This window comes from Equus caballus, chromosome 6 (assembly GCF_041296265.1).
Source record: "Equus caballus isolate H_3958 breed thoroughbred chromosome 6, TB-T2T, whole genome shotgun sequence".
Lineage (NCBI taxonomy): Eukaryota > Metazoa > Chordata > Mammalia > Perissodactyla > Equidae > Equus > Equus caballus.
This window is the reverse complement of record NC_091689.1, coordinates 86,401,610-86,421,544: the sequence shown is the minus strand read 5'-3', so window position 1 is coordinate 86,421,544 and position 19,935 is coordinate 86,401,610. Positions and strand designations below refer to the sequence as shown.

Genomic DNA, 19,935 nt, shown 5'->3' with positions numbered 1-19,935 from the left:
GGACACTTCATCAAGAAGAAAGAACACTTATAAATATCTATGCACCCAACATAGGAGCACCAAGATTCATAAAGCAACTATTAACAGACCTAAAGGAAGATGTTAACAACAACACAATAATAGTAGGGGACCTCAACACCCCACTCACATCAATTGACAGATCATCCAGACAGAAAATCAACAAGGAAATAGTGGAGCTAAACGAAAAACTAAAACAATTGGACTTAATAGACATATATAGATCACTTCATCCTAAAACAGCAGAATACACATTCTTCTCAAGTGCACATGGAACATTCTCAAGGATAGACCATATGTTGGAAACAAGGCAAGCCTCTACAAATTTAAAAAAATTGAAATAATAACAAGCGTCTTCTCTGATCATAATGCTATAAGGCTAGAAATTGATTACAAGAAAAAAGCTGTGAAAGGCACAAAGATGTGGAGACTAAACAATACACTACTGAACAAGCAATGGATCATTGAAGAAATTAAAGAAGAAATAAAAAAATACCTGGAAACAAATGAAAATGATAACATGCCATACCATCTCATATGGGATACAGCGAAAGCTGTATTAAGAGGAAAATTCATCTCAATACAGGCACATCTTAACAAACAAGAAAAATCCCAAATAAGCAACCTTAAAGTACACCTAACGGAACTAGAGAAGGAAGAACAAATAAAACCCAAAGTCAGCAGAAGGAGAGAAATAATAAAAATCAGAGCAGAAATAAATACTATTGAAATGAAAAAGGTGGTAGAAAGGATCAATGAAACAAAGAGCTGGTTCTTTGAGAAGATAAATAAAATTGACAAACCCCTAGCCAGACTTACAAAGAAAAAAAGGGAGAAAACTCAAATAAACAATATCAGAAATGAAAGAGGAGAAATAACAACAGACTCTGCAGAAATACAATGGATTATAAGAGAATACTATGGAAAACTCTATGCCAACAGAATGGATAACCTAGAGGAAATGGATAAATTCTTGGACTCCTACAATCTCCCAAAGCTCACTCAAGAAGAAGCAGACAATTTGAACAGACCAATCACAAGGAAAGAGATTGAAACAGCAATCAAAAACATCCTAAAGAATAAAACCCCAGGACCAGATGGCTTTCCTGGGGAACTCTACCAAACTTTCAGACAGGATTTAATACCTATCCTTTTCAGGCTATTCCAAAAAATTAGGGAAGATGGAACACTTCCTAACACATTCTATGAGGCCAACATCACACTGATACCAAAGCCTGACAAGGACACCACGAGAAAAGAGAACTACAGGCCAATATCACTGATGAACATAGATGCAAAAATTCTAAACAAAATTTTGGCAACCAGAATTCAGCAATTCATCAAAAGGATCATACATCATGATCAGGTGGGATTCATACCAGGGACACAGGGATGGTTCAACATCTGCAAATCAATCAACGTGATACACCACATCAACAAACTGAGGAATAACAACCACATGATCATCTCAATAGATGCAGAGAAGGCATTTGACAAGATCCAACAGCCATTTATGATAAAAACTCTGAACAAAATGGCCATAGAAGGGAACTACCTCAACATAATAAAGGCCATATATGACAAACCCACACCCAACATCATACTCAACAGGCAAAAACTGAGCGCCATCCTCCTGAAAACAGGAACGAGACAAGGATGCCCTCTATCACCACTCTTATTTAACATAGTACTGGAGGTTCTGGCCAGAGCGATCAGGCAAGAAAAAGGAATAAAGGGAATACAAATAGGGAGGGAAGAAGTGAAACTCTCACTGTTTGCAGACGACATGATCTTATATATAGAAAACCCCAAAGAATCCATTGGAAAACTCTTAGAAGTAATCAACAACTACAGCAAAGTTGCAGGGTATAAAATCAATTTGCATAAATCAGTAGCATTTCTATATTCTAATAACGAACTAACAGAAAAAGAACTCAAGAACACAATACCATTCACAATCGCAACAAAAAGAATAAAATAGCTCGGGGTAAATTTAACTAAGGAAGTGAAGGACCTATATAATGAAAATTACAAGGCCTGTCTGAGAGAATTGGATGACGACATAACGAGATGGAAAGACATTCCATGCACATGGATTGAAAGAATAAACATAGTTAAAATGTCCATTCTACCTAAGGCAATCTACAGATTCAACACTATCCCAATCAGAATCCCAATGACATTCTTTACAGAATTAGAACAAAGAATCCTAAAATTCATATGGGGCAACACAAGACCCCAAATTGCTAAAGCCATCCTGAGAAAAAGAACAAAATGGGAGGCATCACAATCCCTGACATCAAAACATACTACAAAGCTACAGTAATCAGAACAGCATGGTACTGGTACAAAAACAGGTGCACAGATCAATGGAACAGAATTGAAAGCCAACAAATAAAGCCACACATCTATGGACAGCTTATCTTCGACAAAGGAGCTGAGAGCATACAATGGAGAAAAGAAAGTCTTTTCAACAAATGGTGCTGGGAAAACTGGAAAGCCATATGTAAAAGAATGAAAATTGACCATTCTTTTCCACCATTCACCAAAATAAACTCAAAATGGATCAAAGACCTAAAGGTGAGACCTGAAACCATAAGGCTTCTAGAAGAAAACGTAGGCAGTACACTCTTCAACATCAGTATTAAAAGGATCTTTTCAGACACCATGTCTTCTCAGAGAAGGGAAATAATAGAAAGAATAAACAAATGGGACTTCATCAGATTAAAGAGCTTCTTCAAGGCAAATGAAAACAGGATTGAAACAAAAAAACAACCCACTAACTGGGAAAAAAATATTTGCAAGTCATATATGTGACAAAGGCCTAATATCCATAATATATAAAGAACTCTCACAACTCAACAACAAAAAATCAAACAACCCAATCAAAAAATGGGCTGGAGACATGAACAGACATTTCTCCAAAGAAGATATACGGATGGCCAATAGGCACATGAAAAGATGCTCATCATCGCTGATCATCAGGGAAAAGATATCACCTTGCACCCATTAGAATGACAAAAATATCTAAATCCAATAATAACAAATGTTGGAGAGGTTGTGGAGAAAAAGGAACCCTCATACACTGCTGGCGGGAATGCAAACTGGTGCAGCCGCTATGGAAAACAGTATGGAGATTCCTCAAAAAATTAAAAATAGAACTACCATATGATCCAGCCATCCCACTACTGGGTATTTATCCAAAGAGCTTGAAGTCAGCAATCCCAAAAGTCCTATGCACCCCAATGTTCATTGCAGCATTATTTACAATAGCCAAGACATGGAAGCAACCTAAGTGCCCATCAACAGATGAATGGATAAAGAAGATGTGGTACATATATACAATGGAATACGACTCAGCTGCAAAACAGAACAAAATCATTCCATTTGCAATAACATGGATGGACCTTGAGGGAATTATGTTAAGTGAAATAAGCCAGTTAGAGAAGGATAACCTGTGTATGACTCCACTCATATGAGGAACTTAAAAATGTGGACAAAGAGAACAGATTAATGGCTACCAGGGGAAAGGTGGGGTGGGGGGTGGGCACAAAGGGTGAAGTGGTGCACCTACAACACGAATGACAAACATTAATGTACAACTGAAATTTCACAAGATTGTAACCTATCATTAACTTAATTAAAAAAAAAATTATTCCTTTGTGGAAAGATGGAAGATGGCTACAGTTTAAAGATAAATGAAAAAGGAAAGGAGAATCAAAATTATTGACATGTTGAGAAAAGCATAGTCTCCAGGGCTCCGTGAAGAACAGCGCCCATTCTAGAGTTCCTTCAAAACAACGCAGATAATGTCGCTTCTTTTCTCAAAACTTCTTTGACTCACCAATGTCCAGCTAACTACATAGTTTGTAATTAAATTCCTTCATGATCTGGCCTCTCTTTCTCACTCCAAATTCTTGACTTCCTATTTGAGTAAATAAGCAATATACTTTGCCTCCAAAATTTCAAATCATTTCCAGAAAAGTTAACTCTTTCCAACTGTCCTTTTTATGGATTTTCATTCATCTTTCTCTAGTAACACTTACCAAGTAATTTTATTTTTGTAAACTTATTACAAAAATTTATAGTTTATACCCATTTACACCACACTCGACTGTACATTCCTTGAAATTAGGACATATTTCTTGTGCCTTTCATGTTTTTATCCTCAAAGGCCAGCTCAGCATCTGAAAAATAGTAGACACTCAATACACATTTATTGAGTGAAATATATTTTCATTGAAATGTAGTCTGTTTTTTAAAGCTTCACAATCTTTTTGATGGTGTCCTTGAATGCCTGCTTCACTTGCTGATTTCTTAGAGTATAAATGAAGGGGTTTAATAAAGGAGTAATTGAAGTAATGAGCACAGCCATTCCTTTGTTGAAAGCACCTTCTTCTTTTGCAGAGGGATTAATGTACATAAACATGCAGCTGCCATAAGACAGGGAGATGACAATCATGTGAGAGGAACAAGTGGAAAAAGCCTTTGTCCTTTGCTGGGCAGAAGGGATCCTCAGAATGGTCCTGATAATATATGTATAAGAAAGTGTCACCAGCAGCAGAGTAACCACCAGGGTCACAACTGCCAAGAGGATGACCATCAATTCTAAGAGGCTTGTGTCTGAGCAGGCAAGCTCCAGGAGGGGCCCATAGTCACAAAAATAGTGATTCAGCACGTTGGAGGCACAGAAATCCACCTGGCTTATCAGGATGATTGGGGGCAAGATAGCTAGGAATCCCCCCAGCCAGGAGCAGAACACAAGTTGTATGCAGACTCTGCTGCTCATGATGGTCAGGTATTGCAGGGGTTTGCAGATGGCCACATAGCGGTCATAGGACATAGAAGCCAAGAGGTAAAATTCTGTTGCCCCAAGAAATATAGCAAAAAAATACTGGGTCAGGCATCCAGCAAAGCTGATGACCTTATTTCCTGTTGTCATGCTGGTCAGAAATCTGGGAATAAAAATGGATGTGAAGGAAATTTCTAAGAAGGAGAAATTCCGGAGAAAGAAATACATGGGGGTCTGGAGGTGGGGGTCTACCAGAGTGAGAATGATGATGGTCAGATTTCCTAGGACACTAAGCAAGTAGGTGAGGGACAGAAAGATGAATATCACCACCTGGAGTTCAGGTTGGCTTGTGAGGCCCAGCAGAATGAACTCAGTAAATGTGGTCTTGTTTTTCATTGTTGACCTTTAGTAGAGCTAAAGGAAAATGGTGAGAATGATGAAAACCAAAGTTTCTCAGGTGGGAGAGATAAAGCTGATTGTAATCCACAGGATCAGGTCATATATTACTCTATTCAATTGGCCCAAACCATCCGTTGGACTGGACTTGGCTCCATGGAAGCCCCATATCTTCTAAGTAAGTGACCTTATTCTTAAAGGTTTTGTGATTCCTCAGATCAATCTCTTTCTGGGTACTTAACAGAATCTGTTACAGAATAACCACTCAAAATTTTTTCAGAAGCATACATTTTTGAACCTATCCTTTCCCCCCAAAATGTTTGTGAAATCTCCACATTTAAGTCACTTTCCTCTGACTCTCTTAATCTCTGTTACTGCTGTGCTCTTGGTAGAAGTATCTCTAGCTGATTCTTGTTCTGTGCTTTCCTTTGCCTTCCTTGGCCCGTTTTCCCTCTCTGGTCTTTTTTCTCCTCCCTGTACTAATTGATGCTTCACTGGCTATCTGCCATCAATCCTCACCTTCATTACTGTTCAAATATCTGCCTTCTTTGTTTCAGAAACCAATGGGAATTTCCCCATGCATATAATGCTGAAGATCCTGACACATAATTGATTTTTTTATACACCCCCAGTTCTTTTTTAGGATGAATTTGTAATAGGGCTTTAGGACTTTAAGATCTTTGGTTCAATCATATCTCACTGTATATTGTGAGCCTCTTTGTCTACATGAACAAGGCCCAGGCATCAATAAATCATATTAATTAGCATTTTCTTATTTGTTTCTCTGCCATGTTCACAGCCTCCAATGCAATGATTTGGGCTATATCTCTGAGAAAAGACATCTTGAGAGACCCACAGGCAGCATCTCAGAGTGGATTTTGCACAAATTCTTAAAGAGTCCTCAATGGCAAACTCAGGATGACAGTTTGTCATGCCTCAAGCTTTCCTGTCCTCTATTCTTGCCATACAGAAATCAGGAAGAGGGATATCCATGTTTCTGACAGTAAGAGTCTTTTGTAGATAAATTGGTAATCCTCAAGGAAAGAAGCTTTGGTGGTGGTACTGTGTGCATCTTTAGATTTTTCTGATTAAGAGACAAGGACAATATAAGCGGGCCGTCTAATTCACATGAATATGGGCTAGAAAAATCAAACCCTGACAATCATTCTTGTCAATCCCCCCATTATTCCATACAGCTTTCGGAGGCATCAGGTGATGGTGAACATTGAGCTGGATCCAATACAACCCTCCCTTCCCTGTTTGTACTCACCTGTGGTCTTTGGCAAGTATTGCATTTCATCCAGATTTTCACAACTGATTGATTTCATGATCCACGTTTATAGAATAATAACACCAGCGACTTTAAAAACATACAGTGCTCACACTCCTGACGATCTGAATGACTGCAGTGGGTTATTTATCTTGTTGTTTCTAAGAGGTAAGCGAAAGTTGAGATGAGCCATGTGAGTCTTTGAGGACAATTAAATGTAACATGTTTTCTATTGGCTCCCATCCGCTTGTACCTTCTCTTAATGGAAGTTCCCAAGTTTGTGGGGCTTAACTAAGAAGGAACTGTATTACCTTCCATTCTATGAATCCAAACCTGAAGCCAAACATAGTTCCTGAGAGACATGGTCTTTCACATGTGTAATAAAAAAGAAAAACAAAGAAGCAAAACCTCCCATAGCACCAGCAATGATAGAATTAGAAGTGAGGAATCTAATAAACTGAAATTTCCTTAATATTTCTGTTCTAAGGGAGATTATTGTGAAGTCCTTAGAAGGCAGAGTATGGGCTTATTTGCAGTTTCTAAGTTAGCCAGAGCGACACAGGTTTTATCTGCTCTTTTTGGAACATGTACTTGGGGATCAATTTCCTGAAGAAGCTAAAGATGCCCTGTGGACCCTAGTTCAAAAGACGCAAGTGAACCTCAATTGTTGACAAGTGTGAGAACAAGCTGTAAACATACCGCTGAGGAGAGAAGGTCCAGAGAGACCATGATACGGGTTCCATGAGAGAATCTGCCCCAGCCTTGAGGTTAGTGAAGCTGAGAGCAATGACGTGAGACCCCTGAGGATTGGTATGCCTGGCCTAGGCATTGTTCCTATTATTTCTCCCTTTAATAACCCAATTTAGCTAGTGTTCAAACCTGATATAATTCATTTATATCTCTCCACAGTGGATTACCCCTGCCTTCACAATGTCACTTCACAGTGCATTACCACAACCTTAATGCCATGGTATCCTCCATTAATACCTGCATACCTAATATTACTGAAATTAATACTCCATCCAATCAGCAACTAGGAAATATTTTGCTGTTATACATTTGACTAATATGTCCTATTCTATGACTAGCTCTACTGCCTTTCAGAAGCAATTTGCCTTCACCTTTGAAGGAGCAATACATTTTCACTTGCCTCCCAGTGGTATATTTCAACAGCCTACCAATGCATGTAACTTTGCAGGCAAGATCTTAACCGCATCCAACTTATCTAGGAACACAGAAATGACATCGTATTGAGAACATCCTCCTCCTGCATGGAAATTCAAAAGATGCACTCACATGGGCTATACAAACGCTTGTCACAGAACTTTCCAATCAGAGTTGGGCCATTGCATCCTGTAAAACTCACGGTCCTGCTACTTCAGTAAAATTTCTGAACGTTACTCATTGGCCCAAGGGTGATTCATACCTGATGCAGTAAGCAACCAACTCTTCACTTTCATCAGCACTTCTTACTTTAAAGTAGACACAGCCTTTACTGTGTTCATTTGGGTTTCAGAAGCGACGTGTTCCTCATTTGCAAATTTTATTTAACTCCATTATGCTGTTCCTCACAAACTGGCTCACTTTGAATGGGCCACCCAGCAACAAAAGACTCCAGAACCTGTCGAAATTGAAATAAAAAGACACTGAAAGCAGTGTCCCACCCAGAAAGGCCCTCACTGTAGAGGCTTCAACAACCTCCTCTCTTGCCCTCGGGAGCCCCTGGATCAGCCATGGCAGCCACAAATTGTTCTTGGGTTTCTGGTGCAAGAAACTATCTTCCTTGGCTGCACCCCACACCATTAGGGTGGCAACTGTGGCTGCATACTGGGTCCTTCTTGAGAGAAACGCTTCCACAAGTCCTGAGCCTGTGACTCTCTGCACCCTGTTGTCCATTATGCCTTGGATCATTGAGGCAGCACCCCCAAACTTGGCATGGCCACAGACACCTCATTATTAAAATGAACATGCTGCTTTTACAGCCAAAAATGGGGCCTCTGGCATGTCCCACCTATAAGAGGAAGTGGTTTCCATGTCCTCACTCCTTTGCTAGATGCAATGGTGCCTGAAGAGGTCACCCTCTCCCGTATCCATTGGCCACCTAGGGAGCCCCTTGAGAACAACTGAGTGATCAGGAAAGGGAGTTTGTATCCTTTAGATGTCAGCACCATCATCATACACAATGGAGCCCACTAAAAAGCTGCTGCGTTCCATTCCCTAAATGGGACATCCTTAATCAAAGATGATACCAAAGGGTCAGCACAGTCATCTTAGCATGAGAGGATGTCCAGGCAAACAACTGGCCCCTTCTGCACATTCTTATAGACTCTTGGACTATTGTCAATGATATAGTCATGTGGTCTGACCAGTGGCAGCAACAATTCCTTACCCAAGGTGTTCCCTCCTCTCCAATGGGGTAAGGAACTTTGAGAATTTCTTGCCTCACAGATACCCAAAATACTAGTCAAGGTCACTTTTGTTCTACTTAAACTAAAATTCAGTCTTCAGAGACTCATTGCAATGAACAGGTTGATAAATTGGCTTGGATTTCTGACACGCATACTGACACATTCTCAGGTTTTTCACCTATGGCAGCTGTATCTTCATCTACATCAAACCTTTAGGGAAGGAAGGAGTAGCCATTAATAAGGTCATGTTGATGCTCACTCCTTCAGTCGCCCCTTTGCTTAACCCATTTATTTATACCCTTCAAAACAAACAAGGGACAGAAATCTTCAAAGACACAATAAAATGGATTGGATTTCTCACCAAGAAGTAAGATGCTATTGATGTTTGATGCTAAGTTGAATTTAAATCTGAATGAGTAACTTTTATGAATTTGCCAAATGTATGATTTCTTTGTATTCTATAGATTCACCAATCTAAGCTTCCTTCAGGAACATTTTTATCTTATAATCAGAAAACCAAAATCGAGTTATTTAGTTTTTCTTTTTGCTTATTTTATGTAAAATGGTTCCTTCAATCAATGCATGCACCTGAGAGTAGATTCCCAAAATACCCAACGTCATCAATAGAAATGAAAATAAATAAAGTTACATCTTTATCCATATGGTCTTCTCATGATGAGTATTCTAAGTTCCACTTACTAGGAATACTTTAATAGCTAGCTTGCAAAAATTGGAGCATAATTAAAGATCGTGTACTAAAGCTCTAAAAGTTATCAAAAAATTATGCACTCTAGAGCTCTCAATATTAAAAGTCTAGCAGAGTGATGTCCACAAGATGGTGCCATACATTATTCCCAAGCCAATCCCCCTCACACAAAGTCCAAATATCAACTGTCCATAGACTAGTCACCATTGTGAAAATCTCAGAACCTGGGATAGTGCCTGAAGCACCTCCCTAGAGTACAGAGACCTAGGACCATATTAGAAGGGTAAGAAGAGTGGTTTCACTTTAACTGCATCACCCCTCCGCAGGCTGGCACAGCACTGCACCAAGAGGGCCCGTCTAGGCCTACAGTTTCTTCAGTGGGAAAAAACAAGCCCCAAGTGGATATCAAGCTTCATCAATATTGCAGAACACTTCCTGGAAGGCCCACTTGAGTCTCGACTCATGAGGATTACTGCGGGGAATCTGTGGGACTAGACTACCAGGGGTCAGATAGAGATGGAGAAGGGGATGGGGCTTATAACAACCACTGCTCACTCCTTGGAGGACTTTGTTCCTGATAGCAGTGGTGTCTGAGCAGAGATCCCAGTCAGTAGCTCTGTTCATTGGCCAAGCCGAGCTGATGGCCTTGTCTGGCTAGAGCCTGGTTGGCAGTTCTACATGATTGGTGTTCCTGACCAATGGGTTGTACCAGCCATGGGGCCCATTTTACAGCCCTGCCTGGGCAGGGAAGCAAGTTCACTGACTGCCCAACTACTGAGCATAAGCTCCAGTCCCACCCCATTGGGAAGTGTGACCATAGATACCCAGCAGCCAAGGTGCATATCCTCTGACTCACTAGCAAGGAAGCAAATTCACAGCCCTACCCAACTACTGAGCATAGCCTCTAGTCCCACCCCATTGGGCGGACTGTCAGCAGATGCCTGGCAGCCATGGAGAACATTCTATGGCCCACCCATTTCGAAGTCCTGCCCGACTGCTGAGCCGATCCTCCAGTCCTTTCCCACCAGGAATCCCACCCAGAGAACCCAGGGAGCTTGGAGCCCATCCAACAGCCTTCCATAGCAGGGACCCAAGCCAGCATCCCTGCCCAACTGCTGAGCATAACCCCTGATCCCACATAACCAGGGAGCCTGAATGGACACCCTGGGTAGCCTCAGAGTCCAACCTAAGTACTGCCCAGCCGTGAAGCCCATCCTACAACTCCACCCAGCGACAGAGGCCAGCCTTTGGCCCTGCCTGATTGCTGGACACAGCCTGTGGACATACCCAGGCAGACAGCACAGCCAGTGAGCCTGCCCATTCACAGAGCACAGTCTCCAGCCCCACCCAACTGAGTGTCACAGCTGGAAGCTCCTTCCAGCCAGAGAGCCCGGCCAACGCCCTCCTCCAACAGCAGAGGAGAGCCAATAGACTACCCAATTGGTAATCCCAGCCTGTGGCTCTGCCCAAACTCAGGCACAGCCTACGGCCCCACAAAATCACAGAGCACAACCTGAGGCCCTGTCTCACAGCGAGCCTTGCCTGGGGCCCCTCCTGAACTTGGAGTGCAGCCAGCAGCACCAACCAGTTGAGGGGCACAGCTCCAGTATTACTGTTGTTGAGGGCCTGCCCTCTCTCTCAATAACTGACCCACATTTGTAAAGATCTGAAGGCATTTCCACTGTGAGTGTGATGGCTGCAGTGCTATGAGGGTGTATGGAATTCGTATTCATTTTGGATGAGGAGAGGGGCTATGAGCCAGGCAGTTACATGCACATGTTGATTCTCTGGCTCCAGCTCAGACTTCCTAGTTCTCAGCTACTAGGCTTTATGAAAAGCTGGCACTGCCGAGCCTTGTGGAAGGGTAGGGGTGATCTCTGGGCTTATGATGATATGGTGGATACTGAACACAATACACTAGGATCTCGCATTCTTCTTAAGCAGAATGACACCTGTGGGTTTAACAAGGTCCCTGCATGTTTTGAGCGTGAAATAGCAGTAGTTGAGTTATGAAATAGCAGTGATTAATGGATATATGAATACCTAATTAGTTCTACTTTAATAGGACCCGAGGATGAACTGTATGATCAGTAGAATGAAATAAACAAACATTAATTCTCATTGAAATAAGACATTTTAAGAACTAATGATCAGAAATCTGGGGAGGACTGACTTCAGTAGGTTATATGAGCGTGCCCTATAACGGAAATCATCAGAAGGCCCCCAGCATTTAGACAATGTAAAGAGAACATGATGAGAATCAGATTATCATTTCATCATATGAGTGTTTTCTTTTTTCTTTTTTTGCTATAACTGATGCCATTATGATTGCATTTCTTATCTCTGTGGACACTGCCCCATAAATGCTGGTTAATATTTCTTCTTTCTTTCTTTTTTTTTTTTTTGCCACAGTTAATTTCACTGTAGATTCATTAGTAGTTTGAAGAAGGTCACCAAGGACATTTTTGTGTTTCACTTAATTATTCCCTGTGCACTTAAGCAGATAAATCCAATAAAGCACATGCCATTTCTATTAATGAAAATTTGTAGAGCAATCTATTTCTTTGCACAGGGAGGTCAGACCATCATCACTTCCACAGCCGGGAGAGCTGCTGGCATTTGTTTGCTGTTATTGTCCATTCTTCAGTCACAGAATTCAGGGAGATATTATTTAATAGTTTAATGAGAGACAGGAACTCTCACCAGATTCCACTTCAGACTTGGTGCTGATAGGAGCAAAGGGTGCTGTTCTCCACGCCGTTGCATACCACCTTGCATTTGCAGGCACCCTTACTGGAAGAGCATGTGGGGCTTAAAAGTATGCGGAAGTTAACCCAAAATTATAGCCGTTAGCACCTCGTGTTTCTCAGATCCAAGAAGGGACTTTTGGGTTCAATTTCCCAGAAAGTGATGAGGAACAACCAGAAGGTAAGTATGAAATGTTTGTCACTTCATTTATGTACCTAAAATTTTGGGAACTGGAACCTTGGCAGTTGTAAAAGCAGTCTCTGGGTAAAGGCAGCGAATTTAGATATTTCTGCTAGAAAATCGAAGTCCAAGAAGTACCTTTATGTTCAGAGAGGATTTGAAGAGTAATCTCGGAACTGCCACTTTGTTCTTCTTATAACATGACAATAAATCTGAACATGACTCTTGAGCAGTGCTCTTGGAAGAGGTCGGAGTTAAGGACAAGATGAGCTATACAACAACTGGGGAGTGTAGTCACGGCCACAGTGTAATGATTTAATGAGAGGGGCCTAAAAATGATATAAAAAAATATTTCCCCCTTTTTCATTGACTCCTAGAACATGAGGGATAGGAATAACTTCCAAGAGGCAACCACCCATTTAAAACTTCCCGCTGCATGGCTGTTTAACTTACCCTCAAACATTTCCAGACCATCCCTTGGGTTGCCTCAGTCCTAAAAAAATCCATAATAATTAAAGTCACATTAATTGGCTTAGATTACATTCTAGGATTTGAGCCTCTGATGTTAATTGTTCTTTTACTGGTGCATTCAGTAAAATAACTCACATAAAAGTGTGAAATAAGTACATGATTGTTAATATTTAAAACAATATCATCAGGGAAATATAATGATGATGATTTTGTACTTAAATGACCATTTAGAATAAAGTGGTGTACCTCACTTATAAGAAAAATACCAACAAAACAATTAATAGTTAGGATTATTTTGTTAGTAAAAGTATTAAAAATAATATCCCAAATAATTAATATTAAATATTAAAAATGATATCCCAAATAATAATAAATGCTATGGGAAACAGAGATTCTCACTTACAAATGGTGAAAATGTACACTGGGACACATTTTATAAAGGACTAGTTTGGCAGTAAGTATGGGAAGCCCTTTCTTCAATATTTCCTTTTTGACCAGTTTTTAAATGTGAAATTAATCTGACAAAAATATTTATATACAAGAATGTTCTCTAAAACATTATGCATTATTATATAACAAATTGAAGCAAGCTTAATGTTCAATATTAGAAGTACTAATTTCATAATTTTCTTTCTTACATGAAGGGATATGATAAGAAGTAAAATTGTTGTTGAAGAATATTTAATGACATGAGGAAAATCCATTGTAAGTGCTTTAAAAATAATTGAATGGGGGCCGGCCTGGTGGTGCAGCGGTTAAGCTCGCATGTTCCGCTTTGGCACCCCGGGGTTCTCCAGTTCAGATCCCGGGTGCAGACATGGCACCGCTTGGCACGCCATGCTGTGGTAGGCGTCCCACATATAAAGTAGAGGAAGGTGGACACGGATGTTAGCTCAGGGCCAGTCTTCCTCAGCAAAAACAGGAGGATTGGCTGCAGGTGTTAGCTCAGGGCTAATCTTCCTCAAAAAAAATTAAAAAAAAAAAAAAGAAAAAAACGAATTGAATAGATAAAGTGAGGTTAAGCGAGGAAAACATCAAATATTATTTAAAATATAATATAATTTTATAAAATACAAATAGCGGCATTACATAATTGTATATGTACAAACAGGTTGTAAATAAATACGACAAATGTTAGTAATGATGAACATGCGCGTGATGTGATTGCAGGGGAGTTTCCGTTTTTCCTACACTTTTCTGTTGGTTCTAGACGAATGTAGTAAGTGAATACGTACTCATTTTATTATGGAGGATTCAAGCAATGCTTTTATCTCTAAAGAGAAAAAAAATAGCAGCTCTTCATAATTTGAAATTGTCCTTCATAGCAAGAAGGAAAACAGTGATGGCTTAAACTCCGGTATTAAATATAATTTCTTTGTACTAACGATTTTCCACTTACAGTAATCATTCAAACAGTGATGTGAAGTCATTTACAGATCTCATTCCAGCCATTTCCTCCAAATTGAGGACACAGATTATACATTTTTGTGATGTGTAATGGTGCACCAGCCAGTGATATGAATGGGGGGTAGGGTATTGGCCAGCATGAAGGCATTGGGTTATGCAGGTAGAGGAGCTGAAGAGAACAGTAGAGGCACTAAGTGGGGAGAAGTGTGGCTCTCAGGAAACCCTTATGTCTTAGCCTAGCAGAGCAGTCTCTGCATGAGCACACATTGCTTACTTGCTGACACTCAGTCAAACCATTTATCCCATAGGCCTAGGTCAGCTGCCTCTTTCTATACAGCTGTCTATAAACCCTGTCACATTGTGGCAACTCTCTTTAGTAGAAATGATGCCTTCTCTAAGCACAGAGGGAAACAGCTCTTAAGGTACTTCGTGGGAATATCTTAAAGCATCACATAAAAGACATTAATATTACAAAATAATTGGTGTCTCATGGGGAAATTTCGTTCGAGTCAGTCATTGAAGAAACCCTGATACCCCAGAGATACTGTTTGTGACTAAGAAACATTTGAAAAGCTAACATTTTAATTAATTAGTGATTATTAGAATTGACTAAGGATGCCCCAAATCCTAAAATTACAGCTTTTCTGGAAACACTTAAACTTTGGATCCGGTTTGACCTGGGTTAGATTCCAGCTCTGACACTTCTGAGAAGTACAATATTGTCCAAATCGCTGGGAAGGGTAAGTGAATAGGTAGAAAATGTGAGAAATAAAAAAATATTCAAGGGCTTCCTGGAAGGTGGTGAAATGGCTTCTTTGACATGATCCTCAAAGGCAGCAACACAGGGAGGCAGTCTTGTATGGAAACTCATATGGACGGATGTAACTTTTCAACTTTTAAGAATATCCACATGTAAAGGCCAAGTTTTAATTATTCCTCATGTCACGTTTAATCCTTGTTAAGTATTAATTCCTGATAATAACTGTTCTCTGGGGGAATAAGCATAGAGTCTGAGTCTATCATAGGGCCAGAGTGCTGAAGAGCAAAGAGGTGTCCTGAAGCAATGAGAGGGGCACCACTTGTTAGTGACATTCCCAAGGGCAAAGTGAGTCTTCAGAAAAGGAATCATGGCAAAGAAGTCAACTCTTTCCCCATGTGGTCTTCTCTTTCCTCTGCCCATCTGGAGGATATAGATTTTATATTATTAATGGGGTTGTCAAGTAGCCTCAGAAGGCATTTGGGAGCTGAAAAATCTATGCATAAACTACAGAACCCCAATAAGGATCATGGAAGCCTAAGGACAGGATTCTGTTCTCTGGGAAAGACCTTCAGATCAGCCCATTTGTCAGTATTCTGGGAAGGCTGGGGATGGGTGGGACGTGAGACCTAAGGAAAGGAAATAAAACAGAGGCTGTTCAGACTGAAACATGGGAGGGACACAGACTCCAATATTCCGGCATATTATCATAAAAAGGGAGCAAAGAAGTTCTAGAAGAGTATGGGACTCAGGAAATTTCATGGTAACTGTGTTACTGCTGTCAGTTCCCCCAAACAGTAAAGGCTTCTCTAGGGTGTTGGGAAGAGTAAGGAATTATTTGAAGGGAATGAGTGTTGCAAAGCATGGAAAACAATGCAACTAAGCCACTGGTGGTATTATATGTATTATATTACCATAGGGTATGAGGATGATTTGCTGATATGCTGTCCTGATAGATGGGGAAGGACAATTTGTATAAAGATCTTTTTCTAATTATGAACATTTATGGATCTCCTACTCTATACCGAGAACTGGGGAAACCATAATAGCCGCCCTAATCTTGGAAGACTGTGAAATCCTTGAGGTATCTTCTATCTACTTTAAGATTGGTATTGTAACTGGAGTGCGAATGAAACCTCAGATAGATATTTTCCATAAACCACATTCTGGAGACCACGGTAAAGCAGCGTCCAGGGAAATGAGGCATGATGCATTACTTCCACATCAGATTATTGACAATCAAGTAAAAGTTTACACCGGTGCTTCTCCTTGCTTGCTTGGCTACTTTCTCTATACAACTTATTGAAATATTATCTTTATATTCTATTACTCAGACTCAAACTTTACGATTTATTGATACAGACTCATTGTATATCTGAAGACAGTGATGAGAAATCATTCCGCAATAACAAGATTCATCCTACTAGGATTAACAGATGACCCACGATTGCAGGTTTTTCTTTCAGCATTTCTGTTTCTCACCTACATTTTCACTGTTGCTGGAAATCTAATCATTATCCTCCTCACTCTCATGGACTCTCACCTTAAAACACCCATGTATTTTTTCCTTCGGAATTTCTCCATCTTAGAAATAATATTTACAACTGTCTGTGTTCCTCGATTCCTGTACAGTATGACAACTGGGGACAAAAGTGTTACCTATGATGCTTGTGCCATCCAATTATTTTTTGTCATCCTTGTTGGGGCAACAGAATTTTTTCTTCTAACTGCCATGTCCTATGACCGCTATGTGGCCATCTGCAAGCCGCTGCACTACAGCGCCATCATGAATGAAAGGGTTTGCACCATTCTTGTCCTTTGCTGTTGGCTGGTTGGGTTAATTGTCATCCTCCCACCACTTAGCCTGGGAGTTCAGCTAGATTTTTGTAACTCCAATCTCATCGACCATTTTGGCTGTGATGCATCTCCCCTTCTGAAGATTGTATGCTCAGACACTCAATTTATAGAGCAACTAGTTTTAATCATGGCTGTGCTGACCCTCATACTGACACTAGTCTGTGTAATTGTGTCCTACACTTACATCATCAAGACTATTTTAAGACTCCCTTCAGCTCAGCAAAGAAAAAAGGCTTTCTCCACCTGTTCTTCCCACACGATTGTAGTGTCCATCACATATGGAAGTTGCATCTTCATCTATATCAAACCAGCAAAGGAAGGAGTGGCCATTAACAAGGTGGTGTCATTGCTCAACACCTCAGTTATCCCTTTGATGAACCCTTTCATTTATAGTCTACGGAATAAGCAAGTCAAAGAAGCCTTCAAGGACTTAATAAAAAAGATAGCATTTCTTTCAAAGAATTAGGAAATTAAAAAGATTTTAAAAATAAAAAATATATAAATATTTCATCTTTGACTATATGTTTTCATTCAAATTTGCACTACAGTACTGCAGTAAGTCTTATTAACCACTACACTTTCTTTTCTATTACTCTTAGACCCACAGACCGAAGTAAGCACTACGGCCTTAATTCAAATAGACCTTCTTTCATTATGGTTCACTTTCATAACTGAGTATGAATATGGATTCCCAAAAGGTCCAAACAACATCTCACTATCCTTTTTTTTCTTTTAAATGAGTAAAAATTTATTAGCTTGTGCACAAGGGAGCCAGTGCAGAAAGGAAAGGGGCAGGTGACTGGCTCATTAGGGAGTGGGATTGTGAGGGTTTTATTAGGCAAAGTTTGTGGAGGAGTGCCTTCTCACGGCATGCAGAGGTGGGGTCGTGCTTGCGCCGGGGCTGTCACATAGCATGCTACTACATGTGATGCATGTATCGTTAGTATGCTAGCTCTCTACCCCTGGGTGTGACTTTTACTATGCTAATGGGGCTAGGCTCACCTTCAGTGGAGTCCTGGGTGCTAGGGCGCACGAGTAAGCCCCGGGAAAGTCCAGAAACTTTGAAATGTGCATCTTGGTGGTCTCCGATTCTCCTAGCTTGTGGATTGGTTAGGGGTCTTATCTTGTTAGGCCGGGGGCCCTGCAGACACCCTGTCTCACTAAGCTGGCTCCTGTCTCATTCTACCCTAAGACATTTTATCCTCCTTAATCTTAAGGATCATGGGCGAAGGTCTCTTCTTCTGAAGCTACTTCCTGCTGACAGAGGGCGTTGAGAAGGGGGCCCTATATCCAGGAGGAGTAAAATCTTTTTCAACTTGTTGTAGGGTCTGGTAGGAATGAGAATGAGGACCAGGTGGGTTGGCCTTTGGAAGTGGCTGGAATCCTTGCATGACCATCAGTTTAAGGTGAAATTTTTGGAGCCTAGAGGATACGAAATTGACAAGCAGGTTAAAAAGCCAGGAACCAAAAATTAATGGAAGCAGGGTGATTACCAGGGGACCCAAGAAGGGAAGGAACTAGGTGAGTGCTGAGAGGGCACCCTTGATCGGTGACCATGCCCGACTGGGGTCTGTTCCTTGGTTATATCGGTGGAGCCAGGACGCTTCTCATAGATTTCCCAGATGTTGGTCTCAACCTTCCCTGAGTTATTAACATAAGCCATTTCTAGTGAAACAAAAAGAAAAACAAGGTTAATGGTGGGAGCAAATTATAAACCAGTTTCTGAGCAACACCTCACCATCCTTACGTCTGAAACACTAAAAAGCAGTAACAAAAATTTGAGTTGTATTTTTTCCATTCATTTCTTCAAATTAATAGCTTTTTCAAGGTAAAAATTGTTTATTTCAGTATTCCTTCTTGGTCTAGCATCCACTATGTCAAGAAGAATGGGTAGATGTAATTTGTTTCTCAATTTTTTTTGTCATGCAAACCACCCTCCTCAGACTAAGATGGAACTATTTCATTACACTAATTTGCTATTAAAGTGGCACCTTTTTCTGGTGTTTTAAATTTTTTATTTTTAGCATTACAGCCGTCTATTTTTTCCAGTTTTCTTGAGATATAATTACATAGAACATTTTATAAGTTTAAGGTATACAACATAATGATTTGATATATGTATGTATTGAGAAATGATTGCTGCAATAAGTTTAGTTGACATCCCTGTCTTCACATAGTTACAATTCTTATTCTTGTGATGAGAACTTTTTAAGATCTACTCTCTTGGCAACTTTTAAATAAACAATACAGTATTGTTAACTATAGTCACCATGATGTACGTTATACCCATAGAACTTATTTATTTTATAACCTGGAAGTTTGTACCTTTGGAGCACCTTCACCCATTTCTCCCACCTGCCACCTCCCTCCACTGGCAACCACCAATCTGTTCACTGTTCCTAAGCACTTTGTTTTTTTGGAATCCACATACAAGTGATATCATACAGTATTTGTCTTTTTCTGTGTGGCTTATTTTGTTTAGCACAATACCCTCAAGGTCCATCCATGTTGTTGAAAATGGAAGGATTTCCTTCTTTGTTAAGACTGAATAATATATATATATATAAAATGTAAAATACAAATATATAAAATATATACATAATATTATATTAATATACAATATGATTAATATTAATACAATTATGTAAAATATATAAATAATGTAAAATATAAATAAAATATACGTGATATATAATTTTGTGATATATATATATATATATATACCACATTTCCTTTATTCATTCATCCATTGATGGACACTTTGGTTATTTCTAGGTCTTGGCTGTGGTAAATAATGCTGCAATAAAAATAGAGTTGCAGATATCTCTTTGAGACAGTGATTTCATTTCCTTTGAGTATATACCAAGAAGAGGGATTGCTGGATCATATGATAGTTCTATTTTTTAGTTTTTTGAGGAATTCTCA

The 19,935-nt window shown here is 39.9% G+C and overlaps 3 protein-coding genes across 3 annotated transcripts in view; 2 read left to right on the top strand and 1 right to left on the bottom strand.

The window, feature by feature from the left end:
- Positions 1–19,935, top strand: part of OR6C319 (olfactory receptor family 6 subfamily C member 319) — a 137,666-nt gene that overhangs the window by 101,910 nt on the left and 15,821 nt on the right. The gene's annotated exons all lie outside the window — the stretch shown is intronic.
- Positions 4,277–5,206, bottom strand: OR6C4 (olfactory receptor family 6 subfamily C member 4). The gene has a single exon (NM_001391068.1). It carries the CDS (start codon positions 5,204–5,206, stop codon positions 4,277–4,279), a length of 930 nt encoding a protein of 309 aa, NP_001377997.1.
- Positions 16,541–17,476, top strand: OR6C22 (olfactory receptor family 6 subfamily C member 22). The gene has a single exon (NM_001391065.1). It carries the CDS (start codon positions 16,541–16,543, stop codon positions 17,474–17,476), a length of 936 nt encoding a protein of 311 aa, NP_001377994.1.